This window comes from Oryzias latipes, chromosome 7 (assembly GCF_002234675.1).
Source record: "Oryzias latipes chromosome 7, ASM223467v1".
Lineage (NCBI taxonomy): Eukaryota > Metazoa > Chordata > Actinopteri > Beloniformes > Adrianichthyidae > Oryzias > Oryzias latipes.
The window spans coordinates 817,557-842,785 of NC_019865.2; the positions used below are offsets into that span (position 1 = coordinate 817,557).

Below are 25,229 nucleotides of genomic sequence, written 5' to 3' on the forward strand. Positions count from 1 at the left end.
AGAAAAGCTGCAGCTGTTTTTTCTAAAAGATGTATTAAAAATTCAGTCAAAAGATTCAAAAACTGTTTGATGTGTGTTCGTTGTTTTAAGACGTTAAGAGGAGAGACTCATTGTGCGCTTAGACAGTCACTTTACTGCATCATGGGAGATGTAGTGCCCGTAATCCGCCGACCGCAGAAAGACCAGCGTCTTTGAGCTTCAATGTTTTGTTCTCTTGTTCCAGTCTGATACCAGATTCTGTGGAAAGCTACACCGCTAAAGACGAGCTTTAGCTGGTATTTTTGTTAGAACAGAGACTTTTTTGCGCTAAATCGAAACAAGGAAGTGAAGACTTTAACCACTTCTGATTGGTCAGACTGATGACATGTGATTAAGCCTTCAAGAATGATTGGTGGAGACAGTTAAAGGGGCGGGACTTTTCCTTACACAGTTATAGCTGCAGCTAAATCGCGGTATCCCGTTATTGTTATCAAAATGTCTTTAATAGAATCAAATAAACACAAAGAAAAAATAATTTTATGACATTTCATATTCTTAACTTCTCAGTGTTTTATCAGGGCCTGTTTGGATGAACAAAGACTGATTTCCTGGAGATGGTAATTGCTTTTAGATCAGTTAATGAGGGCAATTTCTCACGGCACAATAGTGTGCCGCGGCACACTGGTTGAAAAACACTGCTTTAGAATACTGCATATGGAAGCATTTCTGTAGAATAATTCAAAATAAAAGTCTATACCAGAAGTGCTTTTTCATTTTCAAAATAAAGCTGCTTTTGTTGAATCAAAGTTAAAAAGAAAAATCGATCCTCCAAACCTCTTTTTCTTTAAGACCGCTCATCCTGTCACTTAATAAATTTTTTTAAAGATATTCGAATTTGGCATTTCATTGCATTTTCGTTTTCACATCTATTGTGTGATAAGTGTCACATTATTCATTTCCTAGAGGGAGGGGGGTGATGAAAATGAAATGTCAAATTCCATTTTCTTTATCATTTTAATTGACAGAATGAGCGGTCTTGAAGAAAAAGATGTTTGGCGGATCGATTATTCTTTTTAACTTTGAGTCAACAAAAGCAGCTTTATTTTGAAAATGAAAAAGCATTTCAGGTATCGACTTTTATTTTGAATTATTCTACAGAAATGCTTCCATAACTGCACAGGTTTTACCCCACTAATCCAAACCAAAGCAGCCTCCAACTGTACTTTCTGTAACTCTCATCCTGAAGCTGTGACTGGTCTGCGATCATTTCAAACAGCAGACAGAGGTGACGACTGTCCCATAAAGTCTACGATGAGGATTTTCTGTTTCAGACGGTAAAACATGTCATAAATACGGTCTTTCTCCTCATGCAGAGTTGTTCCCCGTTTTGATGGAGGTTGAATCGCTCTCACGTCTTTATAAAAACAGTTCTGTTTTATTGCAAAATATTTTTGTACAGAATACAACTGAAAAACATCAACAGGGAAGGAATAGACAGTAAGGCCGACATGAGCTGAACTGTACAAACACCCATCAGTAACACGCCTCATCTTCAGATTGATTTTTTGTGTTTTTCTGCTCTCACAGCAAACCTCTGAAAGGACAAAGTAACAGCAAACAAACAAAAACCTTTTTCATTTAGTAAAAAAAAACACATTATTGCCATTGTCTGGAAAACTCTTCACTTAGAAGACTGTTGGGCAATCCTTAAATGCTCAAACTTCTGTAAGAAATGCGTCCCTCAGTTGTCTGAATATTTCTATATATATATAAATATATAGTAGTAAAAAGCTCCAAACCACACAGGACTTGGGAATACTGCTGAAGCTACAATGCCAACAACATTAGCTAAATAAAAATGTGCTGAAATAAAACTCCCGACTGTGAGGAAACCAAACGCAGGCTCTGCTCTCCGTCCCACGCCGGAACAGTTCAGTCCTCTCTAGACGCAGAGGTGGGCGTGTCCACAGGTTTGGGCACTCACGCACACCCTGATGCTTTTTGGCACTGATGAAAAAGTTCTTTGCAGAGTAAACCTTTAGTTTAACTTGGTCTGTCTAGCTTCCACCTTCACATCTTTTTTTTTTAAACATAAAAAGGCAGAGACCCCAACATTCACATGTACACTTTTAACATTGGCTCTCCCAAAATCTGGGAACACAAAGATCCAAAACAGAAAAACCTCCAACACCTGGAAGTAGATCAAATTAAATTAAGATATAAATAATTTGTTTTTCTTATATGCATAAGCCCTTAAAGGGAACACAGCAAAACACTGGAGAGGATGAGGAGGACGTCAAATGAAGGCTTTTCCTGTCCAAAAACACGGCGAGGGGCGTCTCTGACCTCCTCCGCTGTAGTGACGGTCCGGGCCGACTCTCTGTGCCAGCAGCACTCGGGGCGGCAGAGGCCACCGGTGCTTCTTTGTGTTTCACCTCATCACAGATGTTTGAAGTCGTGCTTCGTCTGCTGGAGCTCTCGCTGCTGGTTCACATTCTGTCTCCTGGGGGGGCGCTCCTCTAATCGCACAGATCCAGAGCAGGAGGCGGTCTGGGAGGGGGGAGGAGCTCCTGAAACATTTACGGATATCCCAAGTGCTTCAAATGATCCGATACCCTGAGAAGAGGACAGTGGGGTGAACTCCAGCAGGAACGAGACGTTTTTGCCAAGCAGACGGAGCCAAAACGAGACCAGCGAAGCAGCGTCCACACATGAGCGAAAAGGTGCATCAAAAACCACAGACGTGACAAACACTCGCAAGAACACGTTAGCTTTAGCATATGCATACTCTCATGCATATATAGTGTGTTTTCCCCTTTGCATACAGACAGGTGGTTGGGGACTACATGGAGAGCCTTTACCTATAGCAGCTCTCTGCAGAGTAACACTGATTATAAAGAGGTCGATACAAAACAGAGCAAACGCAATTCACAATCTGAGGAGAAGACGACGACCTCTGTGCAGCCGCCGCCGCGTAAACAGAAGAGGCCGGAAAGCCGCAGAGGATGATGGGTAACAGACTTTCAAGCAGCAACGATCCGACGGGAAATGGGGCCTGGGCGGAGTCAGCAGAGGAGGGCGTGAGGGACCCTCTTCGGCCCTCCTCACCCGCGGCGCCGCTTTCCTCTGACGCCTTCAGGCTCGGGTAAGAATCACCCGTCCGGCTGGAAGGGCCTTTAAAGCCATCAGTTCCAGGACACCCAAACTAAATGTGATGGAACAAAGCTTCCCCCCCCACCAGCTCCTCCTCCGGGGGTGAGAATGAGGCTCAGCCCCCCACCCCCCACTGAGGAGCAGGCTCAGACAAACAGCTGGATGCGCTCGCGGATGGTCTGCCGGCAGATGGGGCAGGTTTTGAGGGCGGCGCTGCATTCGATGCAGGAGGCGTGTCCGCACTGGAAGACCAGCTTGATGTGGTTGTCGATGCAGATGGGGCAGGTGATGCGCTCCTCCATCTGCCGGTAGCGGGACTGCAGCTGCTCCAGCAGGTTGTGCTGCTCGGAGTTCTCCGTCCCGGGGCTGCAGTCCACCTCTGTTTGGTCTGCGGAGAGAGTCAACATTAGCCGCGTTCTGGGAACTACAGGCCAGAGGAGAGCGGCCTGCTGCTGCGCCGACACAGATAACAGAAAGCTGATTACAACACTGAAGACAAGGTCAGGACGGACTTACTGAGGAAATATTTATAGAAAACCTGCGGCCCAGACGGCCTTACACAACATTCCTTCCCAGGAACCCAGAACTAAAAGGTTCTTCTCACCTTGCCGGATCTTCTTGGTTATCGTGACCTGACACTTAATGCACTTCTTCATGCGGTGAGCACATTCTGTTCAGAACAAAACAATGCAGAGCTTAGAACAGCAAACAGCTGACGTCCTGTTTGTTTGCACGACTGCATGATTCTCAGGGACGCCCCCCCCCACCTTCACAGGCCACGCTGTGCTGGCAGGGGCAGAAGAGGACCAGGAGAGCCAGCTCGGAGCAGATGAGGCATTCGCTGGGCCCGGGCGGTGTGGGAAGAACCAGGTTGGTCATGGTATTGGGGGTGGTGTGGACCCGCCGCAGGCTGGCGCTGCTCAGGCCCTGCCCACACGTGATGGCCTGCAGGCGCTGCAACCTGGAAAACGGCGCCCTTCGTAAGAAACGAGTGATGCTCATCACCTGGCTGCGGCGGCGCTCCTACCTGTGCTTCTCAGAGAAGCTCTTGATGAGCTGCAGCGCGCCGCTGTCCGCCAGCAGGTCCAGAGGACTCTTGCCCTTGTGGTTGGCGTAGTTGATGTCGGCGCCTTCCTGCGCCAGAAAGCAGGCGATGGCGGTGCCCACGCTCAGCTCGCCGTTTCCCAGAAGACCCGAGGAGCTTAGCTGCAGATGCACGTGGAGACAGGAGGAGACGGTTCAGAGGAAGAACGACGATCAGGAGGAGACGTGTTTTACAGAGTGAAGTCATGAAGACCCCCCCCCCCCCAAAAACACACACACTAGATAAGAGTGTGAAGACGTTCCCTTTAGTCCAGCCGTCTGCGACCTTTAACCCTGAAGGAGCCATTCGGTCCAGTATTTTACAGACCTGAACCCATCCCTGCACTGTTCATTTATTTTTTAGGGCCATTCATGCATCCAGAAAATAAAGATGTTAAATAGTAAACAGTTTAATATTGTTCTATATATAAAAAAATGTTTTTTTTTACTGCAGCACAAAGAAGTTCCTTTCAAAATAAAATACATCCAGTGTCAGAAAAGATCCTCCTGCTGCAGCCGAGTTACTGGAATTTAAGATGGAAGAAAGTTATGACCATTGTAATGACTGTGATGCATCATCATCCTTCTGCCATTTAATATAAACAGGAAAATGTTGGTTTAAAAAATGGTTTTAAAGTAAGAGCAGCAGAAGATAAGAACATTTGCTTTAATTCTAACACTACAACCATTGAACAGTAGATGAAACCTTCTCTATCATTTTGACATCAAAACAAACACGACTACATTAAACTAAAACAAATGAATCAAAACTACACATTTACGCTTTCTTTAAAATTTCCTTAGCATAGAGACACGAAGGACGGGTTAAATGTTGTAGACCTCTGGTTCAGACCCTCATAAGGACAGTTTCTCCTGAGCTGAACTGCTGTTTAAATCAGGTTGAAATAATAATGTTTGTATGAATCTGCTGAAAGAAAGGCAGATTCATGCGAGTCTCCTCCTTTGGGAAGCATCTCCATCATGAAGGACCTCCTCTGAATTCACTGCCAGCCTTTGAACCAAAGACCTCCACAGCTCCCCGTCTGCTCCTCAAGCGTTGTCCTGACTTCACCTGGTTCCGGTTCACATGAGGCTTTACCTGCTAAATCTGACCTTCTGTTTAACAATAACAGCTTCACCGTCTATTTCTGTCTTTGCCTTCTCTACGGTTATTTTTATCCGCCGTATTTAAACCTTTAAGGCCACTGTAATCCCCCCTCCCAGCTTTATCAAATCCAAATCCTGACCCCCCCGGAATCAGCCCTCACCCTGCCGTGGAGCGTCGTGGGCGAACAGCCCTCGCTGTTGTCCTCGGTGGCGCCGGTTCCCACGGCGGGGCTCAGCATGACGTTAGCCAGCTGTGGGCGGAGCAGGGCCACGTGCATGGCGGTGTCTCCGTCCTCGTCCTCCATGTTGACGTCGGCGCCCTCGTCCACCAGCAGCTGCACCAGCTCCGTGTGGCCCTGCGTCACGGCCAGCTGCAGCGCCGTCTGGTTGCGGTTGTTGCGGACGTTGATGTCACATCGGCCCTGCAGGAGCAGACGTTAAGGTCCAGAGAGGAGCCCGGCAGGGAGGAGGTGCCCCCCGTCCTCCACCGCTCACCTCCTTGACCAGGACTTCAGCCACATCTCTGTGGTTGTTCAGAGCGGCCAAATGGAGCGCAGAGAAGCCGTCGTCCTTTTTGACGTCCACCAGCTGTCGCGCCCGGGCCAGGATCTTCTCTGTGGCCCTGCAGACCAGCAGAAGCATCAGTCGGAATGAGTTTGAAATCTAATCTATAGACTACAAGACGATAGGTGGTTTTCAGTTAACACTGTTCCACCACACAGCATTAAAACCACCTAAAACCCATGCAGAAACTTTGTCCCCCTTTGGATCTTAACGAGTATTCAGACCCGGAAAACCGCTTGGTCCGGATCCAGTCCTGAACCGTGCGCTTGGTCTGTATTCAGACTGCCGTCAAAGGAACTTTCCTGTTCCGGAGTAAAGCTTGTAAACAAAACCATGTGACTAAAGATCTCTTCACTCATTGGTCAGGAATTAACGAGGGCGGGGCAAAGCAACTAGAGAAAGAAATGATGGAAGTCCTGTGCTTTTAGTTCATTCCAATTTTAAATTTCGCTCACAAGTTTTGAACATCTGTATCAACATCAGGCTCAACACGTTTTATTCGCTTCCTTGGTCCAGTGGAGACCGCAGGGCGGTTACTGACGGCGGAGAAGGTGCGCCGATGAGTGTTTCTGACATACAGATCACCGGGAAAACAGTGAGAAGTGATGTGTGCCTGGTTCAAAGTTGTTTTAATGAGTCTGAATTGATGGGACCACACTTTAGTGAGTCGTGGGGGGGTTATGGCGTTGCTCTAAGAGAATTCTGTTAAAGGAAGCTATAAGGTCGTTTTTAGGATGACGTCACAGCAGCACTTGACGTGTCGCGTAACGAGACACAGAAAAGCATGGAAGCCGCGTTTTCAGCCGTGTTGAAATAAACGTTCAAACAACCGTTAGATTCTGTTTGCTGACACCACAATCGTTGCTTTATTCGTCCGCGGCTCATTGCTTCCTGCCGTCCTAGTCAGTGGCTGCTGTGGCCCAGTGGTTCCGCTCCGAGGACGGATTGTTTTCAGGCCGAGGAATCCCAGAGCAAACCGAAGCTCAGACCGATTGGAAACGAACCCAGACCCGCTTGAGCTGATCTGGGTTCCCCAACAGAGCCTTTCTGCCCAAACTGGGCTCTGATTGTTCCGTGTTTGGGGATCAACTCTGGGTCCAAATATGTTGATACCCAGAAGCAGACCATGAGCCTGCAGTCTGTGGTGCAGGAGTCTAAACCACAGGAGTCTACGAGTTCCAGACTGTAATCCAGCAGATTAACACGAGGCTGAAAGGAATTTAGCAGCTCTTCCTTTAAATGAAGATCAGTAAAGATGTTCAGCAGTTTTTTAGGTTTGAGCTGTTTTCCATGTTTATTTCACAACATTTGGGTGCTGCAGGAATCATTTGCTGCTTTTACATGAAGGTCCAGCTTCATTCTGTAGTGCCGGTTAGAAATCCCCACATCACCAATAAATCCTTAAGGACCGATTCAACCAGGAAGTGCCAACGGTGAAACGGACCTCCCAGAACTTGTTAAGGTAGCATTACAGCAGCCAGAGTGGATTCATTCCTAAAAACTCACTCTCTTTTTAGCCAAGTCAATATTTCCAGATTTAGAAGTTCCTGGAAAGTCTAAATCTCTTAATCCTGAACTAGAAAATATCTGTGGAAAGCATTTGCAGATTTAACATTCAGCCATATTCACAGATTCCAAAGTACTAATGCATTCCTGCTGTGAGTTTCAGTTTGTGTGAGGAGATGCGGTTCCACACAGCTGACGTAAACAGAACCTCTCCAGGAGGAACCGGCGGGAACACCGAGGCTGGGAATCCCGGAATTCCCATGTGAGACGTCTGGGAACAATTCATAGGACAAAACAAACACTGATGTGGACTGTGTTTGGGGGGGCGGGGGCTTATCTCCATGAGCGTTATCACGCAGAATGAACCTCCACATTCACAGAAACAGCAGGCGTGGAAAAAGTCTGGACTCGTCTGCCCTCATCAGAGGTTTGTGTGGAGACTCACAGCTTGTTTCCTTTCAGAGCGGCGTGGTGCAGCAGGTTGAAGCCTCGGTGGTTCTGCTGCGTGAAGTCGATGCTGGGCACCACCACCAGCATCTCGATGATGGAGCGGAAGTCTTTAGCGATGGCGTCGTGAAGCGGAGTGTCTCCGTACGAGTCCTGACAGAAGCAGATTGGACAGAACAAACATTCAGAAAACGCAGCAGCCTCTCACTAAGACGCTGTCTAACCGGCGGGTTGAGCGGGACTTTGGGACTGAAACCAGACTGAAGGGGGCCGTGGTTTAGCTGAGCAAGCTCGTTACTGGAGCAGAAGTAAAGCAGTTAGCTGGGGGATTCAGGGACCATGTTTTTGTGATCACAAACACATCTGTGCACAGAGACAGCTTAAAGGAGCTTCCACTGCTTTTATTCGGTAGCTTGGAGTCGCATTCGCTAACTCAATGTAGACCAGGAGGACGCCGCTGCTAAAGCAGGTAGACGGTCATGTGGTTGGGGGGAGCGTGAGCAATGAAACAGACTCAAAGCTGCACCTGTAGGTTGACGTCCGCCGAGTGTTCGGTCAGCACTCGCACCACGTCCGTGAAGCCCTTGTTGACGGCGATGTGAAGCGCCGTGCACATGGAGTTGTTCAGGAGGTTGACGTTGGCCCCCTTGCTCAACAGCAGCCGCGCGATCTCCGCCTGGTTCCTGAGGCAGGAGAAGTCCAAACAGGTTCAGATCAAATCACCACATTTTCACCGATTTCCTAAACAATGTCAGGAGTCGGGGACTTTTCCCATAATCCCTTGTGACCTGCTCGTCTTTGAAAGTACTGTTCTGACAAGAAGCTGTCCTCACCCGAAGGCAGCGTAGTGCAGCGCCGTGTCTCCGTCTTCATCCTTGACCTCCACGGAGCAGTTGGCCTGCAGCAGGGCCTTCACCACCTCCATGTGGCCCTGGTGAGCGGCGACCTGCAGCGCAGTCTTCCCCTGGTTCTTGATGTCCACCTGCGGGGAGCGCAGACACGGATGAGGGTTCCTCAGAAGTGACGCGGACCCCCAACAGAGCTCGGCACAGACTGCTCCAAAATAATCTGTGCATGAACAGCAGCATTCGCGCGTCAGCTGTAATCCCGGTAAGCAGGCAGGCCACAGACGACCAGGCGGGATTACCGGAGATCCTACATGATGTCATTCTTTAACAATAACATTCATGCTCAGAGGGATCTTCAGAGGGAAAGACCTGCAGTTCAGGAGCCTTCAGAGATGACAGACAGCTGTCTGTCACGTGTTTGTCATTGAGAATTTCACTCTATAACTGTTGTTGTTAAGCTACATCCTTAAATTTATCACCTGATTCTCATACATTTGTTGCCAAAGCGGCAGAAAGTCAGAATTTCCTGAAGAACGCAGAAGCTGAAATCCTCTTTTCTAACAGATCTTATCTCTGGATGGAGCTGGTCTTGGCTTTAATGACCCCCCCTTCCATCTGTCTGGGACCCTGAGTGTTTGGGGGGGAGCACCAACCTTGTCGGGATGCTTCTGCACCAGCTCCCTCACTTTGACGGCGCTGCCGTGCGCGGCCTCGATGACCAGCCGGCAGGGGTTGTCCTGCTCCGTGGACTGGGACAGCAGCTTCTCCAGCACGGAAATGACCGTACCTGGACAGGTAGGGAGGGGGCGGAGCAGGGGGGTGGGATGGATAAGAGGGCAAAAACAAAAAGAATGTTTTTTTAAGCTTTTACATTTTTCTTTCACAGCTGCTGAGAGAGAAATGATCAAAACTCGGCTGAGCGGAAACCACATGAATGAGTCAAAATGTCCCACCATGCACTGCAATGTGCCCCCCTGAGTGCCCACCCCTCCACATACACAGTCATGATTGCAAGGCTGCTGCAAACCTCTGAATCATGACAACCGTCAGCTGAGCAGCAGCAGAAGCCTTCGCTTCAGCGTGCTGCCGCAGGGCATGCTGGGAAGGAAATGTTCTCACAAAGGAGAGAAAAGGCTGATGGGTGCGAGAGGCATGCATGAAGGCAAACGCAGGCAAGAGAGGATGAGGAGAAGGAGCTGCAGCGTTCAGGCGGGGGGCGCTGGTCCCAGAGGCCTTACTTCCAGATTCGTTGGGGTTCTCTGTCGTCATTAGATTGGCGTCCACGTCCACAGGCTGAGCGGAGAGGCACGCCGGGTTAAACGTCCACGTCTGGCCTCCGAAAGCCACCCGCAGGTCACCATCTGCATACACTTTCAACACCTTCCCAACCTGGCCAAGAACCTACAGAAACGAGGAGCAAGACTTTCAACGTTCCCCTTGGGTTCCGGGACAAACGCCTAAAGTCCAGCCGAGTCTCTTCATGATTATATGAAGGAACGTTGGTCAGTGAGTCGGCATCAGACCCCTGGGTGGTTAGAGGCTGGAGTCAGGACTACAATAAAGGTAGATCTCACAATAAAAAGCATTCTATGTGCAATTTTCTACAAAAATCAGAAAAGAGGAAACTCCTCAAAGTTAAGATTCACAGTCGTGTTCACGAGTTACAAAGTAATTCAAGCAAACTGTGAGCGTTCAGACTTTGCATTCATGAGAGGCTGTTATGGGTTGCAGAGCAGCGTACAGGCGTCATGCTGTCCGTCCACTCTCCATGGCCAGCCTGCAGCCTCTTCACGGTCTCCACCTCGTCCAGCACTCTGACCAGCTCACCCACTCCAAAGGTGTTCACCTGGAGAGCACAGATTTGCACAGACGTTTCGTCCTAAAGCTTCACCTGCAGCGTCTGCTTTTGCTTCTCAGCCTCTGCTTACCTTGGTGAGAGCCCCGGGATGGAAAGTCCACCGGATGTTGTTGCTGTACTGAACTCGGACATCTCCTCGGTCGGTGATTCTGTGAACCGTCCCGATCCGGCAGATGTACTGAAACACAAACGGCACCGTTCAGCACCACTGGACCTCTGAGGAACATCCCGTCTCTGCAGAGCCATCACCAGCAGACACTTTGGCTCCTGCAGTTCTGAAATTGTTTTCCTGTTTCTGGTTTGATACCTCTGCCATCTTGGGGTTCCACCCCCCGTGGCCCTCCTGCATCTGTCGCAGGATGTCCACCTCTAACAGACACTTGACTTTGTCGCCTTGCTGGAAGGAATGGCCGTCGGCACTTTCCTGCCGCTGCAGCTCTGCATGCTCTCCTGAAGGACAAACATCAAGGAGTCAACTCTGACGCTTTCCATGATGAAAGCTGAGGAGCAGCATCCTCTTACCCAGCTTAGGGAGGTGATCTTTGTAGTAGAAGCCTCCTTGACCATCCGACACGTACTTCAGGTCTACCTTGCCCTTGTGGCCCATGCGGTAGACGTTTGTGGTGCCATTAGACCAGGTGACGCTTGCAACGCTGCGACCAGACTCTGTGTCCCAGCCTCGAATGTCCACTACCTTCCCAACCTTCCCCTCCCCGCCTAAACGCAGGTGAGAGCACAGAACCGAGGACACACATACGCAGGAAACAACGGAGCATGAGTTTGGAGGGCGAGGAGGCCGATCAGCACGCTAAAAACACGGTTCACTAAACTAACATGGCAGAGAATCCGGAGTCAGAAATGACTGGAACCGTTGGGTTTCTAATGAAAGTCAATGAGAGCACCAGGAAGTCCCACCTCCAAAAACACAAACTCTGTGGAGTTTCACCAAACCCCGCATCTTCTAAGACAACAGAAGGACATTTTGACTCATTCACTTCTGAAATAAAACATTTCTACGGAGCATTCAGCTCCATGTCTGCAGCAGAATGGAGAAAGCAGATGTTTTCCAAACAGCCTGTGAGGTCAGAAACTCTTTTCTCCTGAAGATTAATGGCCATGTTTACATGGAGAATGCAGACACTTTCCCAGCAGAGAACACAGTTACCAAACAGGGATCAGCGAGGACACAAACATCAACAGACTGCGAGGCGCCGCAGACGGGAAAGCACGGTTTCACCCTCCTCAGAAACGGGTCAGCGGAGCCCAGCACGCCACTCACCGTCCTGGTTCCCCCAGTCCCAGTCGGGTCCCCGAACCACCTTCACGCCCTGGAAGATTCCTTTCAGGATGATCCGTGGGAGGTTCTGCCTCGGTGTCAGGCTCACTCTGCAATGACAGCAGGAGGACACGCTGAAGCACAGGCCCTTCTGTTCTGCAACATCCTGAGCATCTAAACGGCGTTTTTCTGCCTTAACGCGAACAAAACGTGTCGGTCTGATAACCTCTCTGACTGTTGATGGGACATGAGGGTGTAGGGACCAGTTTCTCTGTCCACAGTAGAAAAGAACTCCGGCTTTAGCGATAGTCCACATTACGCAATAACCAAAAGGGAAACTCATCAGACGTGATCAAATCTAAGGTTAAAAGCCGTCACCTGACCTGCAGCGTTACCTGTACACTCAGATCCGACATACCTGATGGTGAAAATTTGATCTGATCGTGGTGCAAAAGAGCTGCCAATTCCCATAATTTTGGACGAGATCAAGCTCCAGAATCCATCTCAACCCAACAGCAGTTTAAAAGAACCCGAAGCATCGTTTCACATCCAGAGAGGAGAAGAGAAGAACCTCCCAAAAACTCCTGACAGAGATCTTAACGCTGCCCCCACCTGCCGAGCGCTCTGCTTTCTCTGGCCGTGGTTTGGGGTTCTTGGCAGCTGCAGCAGCAGGAGAAGCCAGTCAGAGGCGGACTGAGGTCTGTGCTCAGAATGGAGAGTGTCTGAGCACAGCTTTGAGCCTAATCCTGGACAGCAGAGCGATCAAAAGGCTCTCAGGGAGAGGTGCTCGTCTACAGCGTCAATGGAAGATCCTGCTCTTACGACAAATGTATTCCGATACGACAGCTGCCTGTAAAGAGAAACTTGACCTCGGAGTTTTAGGTTAAGTTTCTTATAGCAGCTTTTCTTCTCAGGGATCCAGATTTCTAATCCTGATCAACCAAATGTGAGCCGCGCTCGCAGACATGGTACGGACATAAAACCCCTCCCGCCCACAGCGACGCAGCAGAGGTCAAGAGTCAAACCCTTTTCCTCTTTGACTCCAACACAGAACCAACAGGTTCTGTTCAGGCCTCAGCTTCAACGCTCCGCTGGGTACAAACTAAATATTCAATCAAAATAAGCTTCCCCTGGAGAATATACTTTTTTTTTTAGGGAAAAAGTGAGTTTTTAGAATTATTTGTTTTTTTTAACAAACATATTAATAAATTGTTACATGAAAATTGGATTTATCAAACTAAACCAGTTTGGGAAAAGGAAATGAAACCTTTTTTAGCTGAATTGTCTGAGAATGTAAGACTACGAAGGGTTTTGTCTCATTTTGTGACGACAGTAGAAACTCTGACCGATCAGCAATAGGAGACTCTTCTCTCTTTTTACATTTATCTTAGACCGTGAGCAGAAACGCCGCTGGTGGACAACTTTAGTCCCATCCAGCAGACAAAACAAACTCTAGAAAGTTGCAGGGCAGCAGCTTAAATGCACGTTCGCCGTGACTGCAGGTGGAGGACGAGGGTGGGGGGCGGCTCAAGAAAAGGATTAGGCCGAGACTCCCCCAGCAGGTGGGGCATGTTTGTGAGGGCAGAGCCGATTAGAGAGCTGCACACATACGGATCACCTGAAGCTCCTCTGACAGATGTTTCCTCACAATACGGAGGAGGCGGCACCGGCTGGGAATTCTTCAAACTCCCTCCTCCAATCATTCGGAATGAAAGGAGGTCAGACCTGGAGGAGAACGTTCCGTGTCTTCTGAGGGAGCATCACGGCCCCTCCTTGGGAGACGGCCCAGACCCTCTGATGATGGTCTCATCCTTTGTTCAGGATGAAACCTCAGAGTTTTCAGGCCTGGTTGTTGGCTGTGCGTCATCGGTCCGGATGAGCCGTCTTTAAGTGACAAACATGATTTCTTTAATCTGAGTTTGCCTCACTGCTGCTGCTGCTGCTGCATCACGACAAGGGAGGCTACAAAGTTTAAAACCACGACAACATCACCGGATCTCAGCGACAACATAAGACTCAAAAAAGACACAACGTGTGTCAAAACAAAAGTGTGTGACCGCTGCAGAAGACAACACAACAAATGACTGAGTTCTCTACATGTGCAAAATCTCTCTGATGGGATGAAAGACGGGATCAGAATTGAACCGGGCCCAGAAAAACCTTATCTGATCTTTACAAAGGTTTCCATACGCCACACTTTAGGTCAGAATGCATCATTGTGACACGTGCAGAAGTCTCTAAAATACCGGAAACCACTGCAGAAGAAGAAATATTGACTTTCTATTGTAAACAAACAAGCTGCAGCAAAGAGCAGCTGATCTTCTAAACGTGATTTTATCATTGGAATGATTATTATTAGGTGCTTGTTTGCTCATCACTTTTTTAATCCGTGCTTGTATTGTTGGCAGCACTGACCTGGAAGAAGGGTTAGGGTTAAGCTAGTACGTGCTAACAACAACATTTAGCCGTGGTTGCAGTTCAAATCCATGCGGTCAAAGCTGCAATCTGCATCTTGGCTGAACGTAAACATGTGGGAATAACATTCGCCTTTATTCTGTCTGGACACCACTGGAAACATGAATCCGCAGGATGGTTTCCACGCTTTCTCAGGACTGTTCATTCAACTCCGTTAGCTCACACACTGACCCAAAGACACGGTTCTCCTGAGTCCGGCTGCTCGCTCAGAGACACGGTCAGGTGAATGACCACCGGTCCTGTTCGTGCTCCAAATCCTCCGCTGGAGCGCCACACCGTCTATGCATGTGGTAAACCAGAGCAGCAGTGACCCCTGATTCTGAGACTGACGTCAACACAGGTACAGGCGAGCAGAGGTCACTGCAGGTCACTGAGGATACATGTGGACACATGCACACACAAACACACCGACACAAAAAACACACCCACACAAACATGCATAGATACACACATGAACAACACACACAACCCTGACCTGACTCTGGATGTTACATCAGAGGTAAACATTGTGAAACGGTTACTAAAGAAAATAAACGTACTGATCAAGCGTGAACTCCTACACAACATGAACAACACGTATGACACAACATGAACACAGGCACCAGCTGAATTCTGCAAATAGACTTCCTGCATGTGTCCAGGATCTGACGCCATAATCTAATAACTCCTTTCCAGGAGGCTGCAATGCTAATCTGAGACGGCTAGCATGCTAATCCGGTTAATTCTGATGTAATGCACAATGGAACAGTTTATGCAGCTCAAGTATCACACAATGTTTGGGAGGAAGCTTACAACAACACGCCATGATGTCACAGCCTTTATCTACCAATGAAGGGACCCGGAACCAAACAGAAACCATTTCTGATGTAAACAAAGCATCAGATTTTAACGGCGCAGAAGATTTACAATGAAGCTACGTGGCTACGTGCCAAAATGCACGGAACAGAAAAAGAAAACCAACCGACTTTGTTCTGAGCAGCTTCCTAATACTGCAGGGTTGCAACACAACCTTCCAGACAACTGAGGGTTCTGGATGGGTTCTGGCTTCATCAAATGTGACTATTTTCTTCTCTCTACTCTGGAGTTTCAGCACGTTCAGCCACACTCGTGCCGTTTGGCGGTCTGGATGTTCTCTGTGGGTCAGTGTGGCCCGAGAAGAACCCTGGTGTGTCCAAGACCCGACATTTCAGACCGCTTCCTCTTTAAGGAAGTCAGTAGGCGGAGCCAGTCTAACGTGACGGCGTCCTCCTGGTTCCTCGCCAACAATGGAGAGACGTCAGGAATCTGCTTCCTTTAAAAGAAACCGTTGTGCAACACGCATATGGCAGGAGTCGGAGAAAATTGCGACACATGGTTACCTTAAATGTGCTAAAACAGTCTTATGGCAGCTTAAAGTATTTAATGAATAAAAAAATCCATGTATGCATTTGACCAATCGGAGGGAGCCCTTTGGTGTCCGATGCTCGCCTCCTCATTTAAGTTATGTTGACTCTTTTTTCTTTTTTAAATGTTGCAGTGAAATGGAAATGATGTATTTAGATGTTTTGCTTTTTGTCCATGTGTCACACGTTTTATAGTCATCTCAATATTGATCACTGACATCACAAATTGCAGGTTTTCTTCATATTGAGCAGCCTTAGTTTGGATTTAAACTAAACAGCAAGAGGAACAAACTAAATGTGTTGACACTGATCCATGTAGTTCTGTGATGTGAACACAGGTCAGTTCTTTTGCTTGCTCCATAAATTCCCTTGAGACTCATCCTGGAAATTTGATCTAATGTGCTTCCTTCAGCTCTGAGCGACCTTCACTGGACAGCCGGCCAGAGGAACCACAGCGGCGAGCTGGACCGGCTCCACATGGAACTACCGAGGAATCTGGGTCATCCGTATCACCGCGTTAAAACGGGAACAGCTGACATTCAGACGGCGCCTCGGGCATTCGGAGCCTCGCTGTGAATTGTTGCAGCAGAGCGGATCTAAAGGAGGAGCTCGCTCCAGTTGCTCTGGAAACTTGGAGTCGCCAAACACTTGAGGTCTGCCTGACCGAACCGTGTGGTTACGAAAGCTGCGGCGAAACAGATCTGCCCCTTTGGCTAATTAAACTGCGGCACTAACGAGCAGAGCTTCCATACGTGGGCGGGGTCTAATGGAGGTGACGCCGCTGTTGTTGTGCTGGGAGCTCTGTAGTGTATTTAGCAGACGGGATTAGAAACCTGTGATTAGAGTTGATCCTTCCAATGTGGCTCAAGACTCTTGTGTTTACCTCACATATTAGCAGAGGTTCATCCTGGTGTTACTCTACTACAGCAATGAGACTTCAGAAACACAGAATGAAAGGACTGTGAGGGAATCCAGTCAAAGGTTCTGCAGCAGATAGAAAGCTGCAACAAACTGCTTCTTCTCTGTTTATCTTTTGCTGTTAAGCAAAGGATTTTTTCTGCAATTCTGCATGCTTTTCTTTTATTCCATCCTGATTGGCTGTAGACCTTGTCAATCAATCTCCTGCGTCTTCTGAACAGAATGTGTTCATCTTAACTTATTGTTCAGCGTTTAACCAAGAGAGAAAAGTGTGAAAATGTTCATGTCTGAGAAAAAGCGGGTAAAGTTTGCAGTGAGGAGTTTTACTGCCTTCAGACATCCGTGTTCTCGTGTTTCACCTTTCACGGGTCATTAAACCAGGGAACGCTGCAGAACCAAAGACACCGTTCATCACCTGCTGGTTCAATATGAGTCAACTACTAACAAATAAACAACTCAGACCAACTGTCTCGCAAAGTCCTGCATTGAACCCGGTTACACTTTCAACCTGACTTAGGCAAGAGAAAACGGTAACACTTTATAAAAAGATTCCTTAATAATCTAGTTATTAGACATAAAAAGCATTAGTAATGTGTTTACAAGCCTTCATAAGACATTTACTAGCTTTTACTACATTTGTGAAAACTTATTAGGCTTTTAAAAACATTTATAAGACATGTATTAGGATTTTTGAGAGATTTAGGAGTTAATTAGAATTTTATTAGTCATTTATTAGCATTAAGCAGGTGTCATACAACAACTAGTAACAAAGACCCTCTTGATATGTTTATCAATGACTCACAATGACAAGAGGAGGAGCTGCCAAACAATGAATCCACTATTTATATGAATTAATTACTTAAGAGTAATTTATTAACACTTGTAAGGCATCACAAATCATCTACAAATGCTAAGTAATGTCCTATAAATGTCTTCTAAAGGCTTATTTTCACTATAACTACATTATTAGGGATTTTAGTATAAAGACAAACAGACAAATAACAATCAGAAATGTTTGCACATTCTTATCACAGTGAGGCAATAAAATAAGTCTTTCCAAAATGTACTTAAGTAACTTCTTAAAGTATGTTTAAACTCTGTGGCATTCGGATGACTTTTGCCCCAACTGCCCCCAAATCCCTGCCGCTGCCCCCACGCATTACTCACGGCTGCGAGTGTGCGGTTTCGTAGCGCTCGAAAGGATGGCTGAGGTCATGCTTGTTGTTCATGTAACACTGGGTGCACAGGTCGTAGTCGAAGCACACTTTGCACTTCCATCGCATTCCCATGATGCCGTGCTTCTTACAGCTGTCACATATGATGTTGGAGTGTCGCACCCCTACGAAGAGCAGAAACAAGAGCAGAGGCGTTTAGTAAACCTTCTGTTTTCTCCACTGAATTTATGAATCCGTAACTTTTGGAACCGAAGGACACGAAGGACGGCGGCTGACGCCTGCAGCATCATGTTCTCAGAAAACATCTGCAGGGCTGCACCATCACTCAGAGACCACAACGACCTTTGAACCCTTTCTCTTTCTGTTCACAAGGAGAAACATCGAGTATATTTTCTGCAGAACAAACTGACGATGTACATTTCATGAGCCTGGGTGGTGCAGCAGCATAGAATGAACTTCAAACCCTTTAAAAGACATTTGAATTCAGAAGCACGTCTCTTCCGGTCAGGATGCTTACCGATCTGAGCGTTGTCATAGAGCAGCAGGTCAAAGGCGCCCTGGTACCCGGTCCGGTAATTGGTCCGTGTGCCGCTATCCCACTGGACCACCACCGTCTTATCCGGGGTGGTGGTGCTGCCTTGTCGACCGATCTCCACCACCGTGCCCACGTGCCCCTCCCCGTCGTCTTGGTTACCCCACTTCCAGTCCAGGCCACGCACAACGCGCATGCCCACCTCCATGCTGCCCCTATGGGGGCCTCTCCTGCAGGCCGAGCCCAGGGGGAGGGGCTTGGAGGCGGCGTACCCTACGCTGCTTCTGCGCCGCCGCAGCTGCTGGGCCGCAGAGCTGGTTCGTGGCGAGGGAATGGCGGGCAGAGACGGCAGCAGGGTGGTTTCCGGGAACAGATCGGGGGTTACTGCGGAGACACGTTTGGAGCCATGCGGTGAAAAAAGCTGTTTCATCATCAGCCCAGAGTTCATCTGATGTGTATCAGCATGAAGATGAGTCCCTGAACACCCCCCCCCCTCACTGCTGCTGGTGCTGAAGATGAATAAAGACCACAAAGTGATGAAGAAAGAAGGCGGGACCCTCTGATACCCTGCCCCGCTTTCCATGAGCAAACGCGTGAACCCCTCAGGATTCACCCCCACATCTGGCCAACAGGCAAACTGCAATATCAGTGTTTGGCGGCGTGGGATCGCAGTGGAATTCCTTTTTCCCTGCTGGTGGAGGGCTGCCGAGCATCACGGCACACTTCTGGAGAGCAGCTGGAGTGGGCCGCTCTGCCCGGCTGCACTGATCATGCCCCGACCCCCCAGAAACACGCTCATGTCCTCAGCACGTCCTCAGTGCTGCCCTCCACCCAGATGTTTCTGTGAGACTCGTTTTCAAAAGCCGTATTTCTGAACGCGGTTCTGTTTGAAAGCCAGCCGACGAGGAAAAGGCTTCAGAAACATGAGAGGAACAGGAAAGCGAGGCATTTCCTGTCTGTGAGCAAAAACAGATTTACCGGTAGATTCATGCAGATTTGGACACATTCAAATATTAACTAGACACAGTTGGATTAGAGACAACAGGTGTGGCTGTAGCAGCAGCTGTGATGCAGGTCAGGTCTCTCTAGTGGACATGGCTCTGTGTTTTTGTGCAGGAGATGACCCTCGCTCTGCTGGGTCGTGGCGGTCTGCAGCAGAGGGCAAACAGACGGGATCACGGCGCTCCGCCCGCAGAAACGGGTGGCTTGTGGTTTTATTTACCACAGCTCCTCAGGCTCGTCCCGCTGACTCTGACACTGATTCCTTCATGCAAGATGTTCATCTGAAATAAGTCCCAGGGATTTTATAGGTTTTAACTAAGGATAAAGTTGCTAAACCAAAACAAAATTTAAAAACGTGTTAGCAGATGACACTTACTGCTGAAATAAATAACTTGGGTTTGTTTACATTTTATCTTCATTCTCATCTTAGTCCACCACATAAAAACCTGATTTAACATAATCTGAAGATCTGTTTCTTTTCCTGATAGAAGCACTATGTCATCAGCGTACAGCAGTATAGACTCTTTAAATCCCCCACATCAACACCAACATTTGCTCCTTTAACTTCATCTAGCAAACTGTTAATAAAAATGGCAAATAATGTAGGAGACGGGACACCTCCCTGCTTTACGCCGTAACCAGTCAGGTAAATGGTCATTCACCTGAACACACCATGGGGGGCCATTATAAACAGCTTTAATTGGGTTCTAGAATTTCCCATCAATTCCAACTTGTAATGGTAGAAAATAAAGTCAGTCCCCGTAACAAAAGTTTTGTTAAACTTTAGTGTGGAAAACCAACGATTCAGGAAAAAGACTCAGCTTTTGCTGCTGCGGTACCGTTCCTTCTTCTGCTCTTGGTCTTCAGAGGATGAAACTGGATCCCGTCTGGATCCGTTTTTTTGGTCCTTGTCTCTTTTTTAAGGAAGACTTTTTCCAGAATATTCTGAAGTTATTTTAACTTTTATTTTACTCCAAACAGATGAAATCTCTGCAGCAGGTCGGTGCAGACTCCTCTGGATGATGAAGACTTGCTAAACCTTCATCAAACATGCAGATTCCTGCACGCGTGCCCACCCCCCCCCCCGGGTCCACAGAACGTCATGGTTCTTCTGGACCGCGTTCAAAGATGGTTTGCTCTCTGATGATGGAGCTTGAGAGGAGGGTGGAGGTTTCTGGAAGTTTCCTGGATCATTTGGGAATGTGCCGGTTCTCCCTTAAAGCAGACCCGGTTCTGTCCTAAACCAGACCCGGTTCTGCTCTTGGATAGAACTGGTTCTGCCATTAAGCAGACCCGGTTCTCCCTTAAACCAGACCCGGTTCTGCCCTAAAGCAGCGCCGGGTCTTCCTGGGAAGAAGAACATGCGTGTACTCACTCCCCATGGTCCTCAGCCCACTCTTGAACATGCCAGCAGCTCTTTTCCTGTTTGTCCCCACAGCTCACTTCTGCTAATCTCTGCAGTTCAGGGGCAAAAGAACCTGAAGCCCCCCAGCAGGGAAGTGGACCTCCCCCAGTCCAAATGCACTATTTGGTTAACTGTGAACTTTGGGCTTAGCTTTGGAACAAACTGGTTTTATCCCCCCCCCCCCCCCCCCCCCCCCAGGGAAAAACAAACAAGCAGAGAGCCAATCTTCTGAGTGGACTGTGCTTCAGGCAAACGTATCAGGAAGAAGAGCATTGTGGGAAATGTTCTCTCATCGAACCGCTCAAACTTAGCAACAGAACCTCAACAGCTGGAAGGTGTGATGAGTTCTTCGCTGTGGTACCGGTTCCAAAAAGGTTCCATCAAACGTCACATCAAAAGCAATAGTTGCTCAATTATAGAAACTCTTCAAATAAAACTTTATTTATATCCTTAGCGTTGTTTTGTGTCACAAAGACTCAAACATGAAAAAGATTCAGAGTGAAGTCTGCCGAGTCCCGCGGTCATGTGATCCCCATGTCTGTCCCAGAGATGAGAGAGTATAAAACACGCCAAACACGCCTGACCACAACACGGGCTCACCGGCATGTTTGATGAGGAGGCGCCGCCTCTGAGCGAGGAGCGAGGTGACCCCGCAGTCTTTTCTAAAGAGGTCGCATAAAGGTCTCTTTAAAACAGGATGAAAAATTAACAAATATTAAAAGGCATGCAAACAGCTTCCTGCAGCTGCAGGGAGTGGGAAAGCGGCTGGTCTGATTGGGCGGTTTACCTGTTGCTATGGAGATGAACACAGAAACCGATCACAACATGAATCAGAGGAAGCAGCTCCAACCTCTCCACTACTCAGACGCTCTCCAGCAGCTTCAAGCTGTGCTAAAAATAAAAACCTTTCTGATCTGAAGGAGGGAAAAGCTGAAGCCCCTCTGTGCTGCTCTCCAACAGTGAACCCAGGGGTGGGGGGTCCGGGAAAACAGGCGTTGGGATGCTGGATGCACACTGACAGCGGAGCGGCGTCCTGTAGCGAGAGGATGCAGCATTTGTTCCTCTGTGGTGTGTCAGCAGGGATTACCACCATGCAGCAGAGGAAGGACGCGCCACGGCGAGCTCGCCGCGTCCTGACGTTGGTGTAAACAGGCCAGCGGGCTCTGCCTGCAGGCTCCAGCCCTGGGGGGTCCGCGTGCCCCCCATGCTGCTGCAACATTTCTGCATGGCGGTGAGAATTCTTCTGGATCAGGACACGGTGAGGGGGGCTGGAGATCACTTTGGTGCCCCCCCCCCCCGGGCAGAGGACATCGACCACGCGTTTTCCAAACAACACATATGCAGCTCACGGCCCGCTCACCCCGGATTAAACGAGGCTCATTCCCGCCGTCCGTCATCCCGCCAACAAACGAGTCAGTGTTCTCCGTCAGACAGATGTGCCGTTCTTCAGCCATGAGAGGAGCTTTTCATCCTCTGCTCAGTCTGACACTGAGACCAGCACTTCATCAAACCCCATCAGCCGTGAGGACAGAGCGACGTTCAGGAGGAGCCTTTGACGCCCCCCCAGCAGATAACACCTCCGCCTCGCTCAAGTCTGCCCCACGGCAACGCCGCGCCTCGCAGATCCACTCATGCATTCACACACGGGGTGTGGGGTTCGGGGCGCTGCTCAAGGACACTAGGTCAGAGTGGGAAGCAAACCTAAGGAGGGCCTCATGACTGCAGCTCAGCGTGAACGGCGATCTGACAGCGGCGCCGTTCTTATGGAGCTTCAATGGAGAACAAACCAAACCATGAAAACAAAGCTTCTGGCGTCACAATAAAAGATGTTATGAAATGAACACCAGCATGACGAGGATGAAGAACTGTTTACATTTAATCTGATCAAACTGAAGCTCTGATTGGTGGAACAGGAAGTTCACATTTCAAAGTAAGAGCTCTGACAAAAGAGATGCACACCTCAGCCAGAGGAGACGTCAGCAGATCCTTCTCCTCCACATGAAAAGTCAGCGAGATCCGGGTCACGCTTGGCATCGGATCACGCCCTCAATCTGGACAGAAAGACCAGGATTAGAACCGCACATTTAGGTAAACATGACTTAAAGGTTTCAACTAATTATCTGTAGGACGTTCAGGTAAATCAAAGGTCCAGGCAAAAATTGTCAGAAAAATGTTCTCAGATTACAAAACGTTTCAATCAGATTAGATGTTTTATAATCCACAGAATAGGACTTTTATGAAAATCTACAAGCGTCTGATTTTCTTCTCCCGGTCGGCGCCGTCGGTCGCTTTCGTTTCACCGCCATCAGCTTGGTCTGGGTGTCTTTCATGGTTTGGCCGTCCCTGTGCTTCCCGAGTTCTGTTCACCGTCTGCAGTCACTTCAGACGACTGCTGGCCGTCACGCCGCTGTCAGTGATCTGCTCGTCTGCACATCCTTCTTGAGGGGCGGCGGCCTTCGGACCCTTCGTGTCCTTCAGTTTCTCTCTTCCTGTCACTAATTTCAGTTGTTTTTGTTTTGTTTTAATGTTCTGACAGAAAGGGTGAAGAGTCTGGTTCATGAACGGCGTCCTTCCACAGCCACACCAGAGGGTGAAAAGTTCAGCTTCCTGTTTTAGGTCAGAATGCGACAGCTGGAAGAGCCGTTTCACTTCCTGTAAACAGCATTTATGGTTATCGGTCATTCAGCTGATGCGAAGCCAGTCTGCTTTGAAAGCCTGGTATCTGTGCTGGACCTCCTGCTGAGGATGAGCGGAGGCCGGTGCAGGTGTGTGCACCTGCATCAGCCGGCCACATGCAGCAGGAAGGCGCCGCTTTGAGCAAACCTGCGAGGCTTCAGAGGGATCAGGATTTTTGAGGTGTTTATCTGATGAAGGCAGAGAGAGGAACCATCATCTGCCTTTAGGACTCCTCCTGAAGGAGGACGCTCCCAGTGTGTTCTCCTTTTTACGTCTGTAAGGATTTTCCCTCCAATGGAGCAAGCAAGTGCAAGCGCTGGAGACAGCGGCGAGAAATCCACCAGAAAACCTGATGTTGGAATCACAACCGATTGGTTTACATTAAGGAATCAAAGGATCCATAAACGTGTTAAAGTTAAAGTCCCGTTATCTGTCACACTCCTACATGTGGGACATGTGTTCTCCGCAGCAGCCCCCTCCCCTGGGGGGTGAGCTGCAGACACAGCTCAACACTGCTGAGTGGGTACTCAGGGAGGCACTGGGGACCATTTTTAGGGTCTTTGGTCTGAACTCATGACCTTCCAGGTCACGGGGCAGACACTCTACCACAAGCCCGCTGAGCTGGTGTAGGTGTTTTAGACTCGGACCTGAACCATATGGAGCATCAGAGTTTTCCTCCAGCTGGTTCCACTCATGACTGTGGGGTTTCTACAAATACATCTAACAAACATATAGGTGGGTCCGAAAGCAGCTGTGAAGGAAGGAGAGCGTTCATCCAGGTTCTTCACGTCTGACAAGCTCATTCTGGTCTGAAGGGGAACTGGTCTGAGGAACCAGAACATCCATAAAGCCTTCAGACAATCGGCGGTTCTAGACAAACCGGGAAACGTTCGCGTGTCTGCCTGATTCTAGACATGATCAACGATGGCTCGGTTTTTCATTCCGACTGTTCTTCAGTACTCGACTACTTCAGTTCCCGCAGATTCCGTTTTCACTCCAATTCTTTCGTTACCCTGCTTTGGGAGTAACGCGGGTGTAACGGATTACCACCGTCGCTCTGGCCGCCAGACCGACGGTGGTCGTGTTTGCTGCTGGAGCGGAACGCAGGGACCCTCGCGGCCGCGCGCGGCTGGAGGACAGCTCGCGGACGCGGGCGCGCGGGGTCAGCCTCCTGGCAGCTTTCGGCGGGCTGACAGACAGCTGCTCCGTCCGGGCGCTAGCTGCTCCCAGGCTGCCGCTACGCTAGCTAGCTAACTAGTGTTTGGCCGTGAGACCCAACCTGCCGTGGCGTGGAGCAGAAACTCACCGGCTCTTCGTCCACGGCGTTCACTCCGTGGGAAGATGACACTCCATGTTTGTGTCTGCCACGCGCGCTGACATGTTTGCCTTACCTAAAAAAACGAGCATTTACGAGGCTGAAAGGTTCTGCTGCACACAGCCATGACAACACGCCCATGCATTGCGTCACTGCTCATGCTGCGTTCACGTTACGCTCGGATTGTTTCAAAGCGCTCGTGGCACGGAGTCGCAAAAATGACATTTATCGAAGCTCCTCTTCGAGTTATGAAACAGTGGGAAATCATACACTATAATATTATAGTCGTATCTTTATGAAGCCTTTAAACATTAAATTAAAGTAGATCAAGGCAAATCTCTTTCAGAAAATCACAGCATTTAAAACAAAAATGGAGAGATGTAAACGTGAAAATGCTGACAGCGAAGAAATGAATAACAGAGACAATAAAGTGAAAGAAATCTCATTTAAATTAATACATAAATTCTACCCATCCAGACTATACCTGCAAAGATTAAAAAAATACATTGATGTAACCGCATCTTTTTG

General features: G+C 48.6%; 1 protein-coding gene across 5 annotated transcripts; it reads right to left on the reverse strand.

Annotated features, from left to right (window-relative positions):
* Positions 1 to 1,394: 1,394 nt before the first annotated feature.
* Positions 1,395 to 24,858, reverse strand: mib2 (mindbomb E3 ubiquitin protein ligase 2). Of its 5 annotated transcripts, XM_011476648.3 has the most exons (20): positions 24,693 to 24,858; positions 22,670 to 22,761; positions 18,289 to 18,687; positions 17,764 to 17,935; positions 11,825 to 11,931; positions 11,068 to 11,262; positions 10,853 to 10,995; positions 10,616 to 10,723; positions 10,429 to 10,533; positions 9,926 to 10,088; positions 9,341 to 9,474; positions 8,673 to 8,821; positions 8,366 to 8,522; positions 7,838 to 7,992; positions 5,818 to 5,944; positions 5,484 to 5,744; positions 4,160 to 4,338; positions 3,900 to 4,093; positions 3,737 to 3,802; positions 1,395 to 3,520 (listed from the first exon to the last, which is right to left on the reverse strand). In XM_011476648.3, the coding sequence occupies exons 3-20, from the start codon at positions 18,509 to 18,511 to the stop codon at positions 3,279 to 3,281; spliced, it is 2,880 nt and encodes a 959-aa protein (XP_011474950.1). In that variant the 5' UTR covers positions 18,512 to 18,687; positions 22,670 to 22,761; positions 24,693 to 24,858; the 3' UTR covers positions 1,395 to 3,278. The 5 variants fall into 5 exon arrangements, with proteins under 5 accessions (XP_011474950.1, XP_020560042.1, XP_023812057.1 ...); XM_020704383.2 differs by lacking the exon at positions 22,670 to 22,761; XM_023956289.1 differs by lacking the exon at positions 18,289 to 18,687.
* Positions 24,859 to 25,229: the final 371 nt, after the last annotated feature.

Bases quoted from the DNA above. Each gene is read 5' to 3' on its own strand.
- mib2 (XM_023956288.1), bottom strand. From the start codon at position 20,711: ATGTTCAAGAGTGGGCTGAGGACCATGGGGA. The intron at 10,724-10,852 runs GTATCAAACCAG...TTTGTGTTTCAG, and splicing joins GGAACCCCAAGATGGCAGAG to TACATCTGCCGGATCGGGAC. The intron at 5,945-7,837 runs GTGAGTCTCCAC...GCTGGTCTGCAG, and splicing joins GCTCTGAAAGGAAACAAGCT to GGCCACAGAGAAGATCCTGG.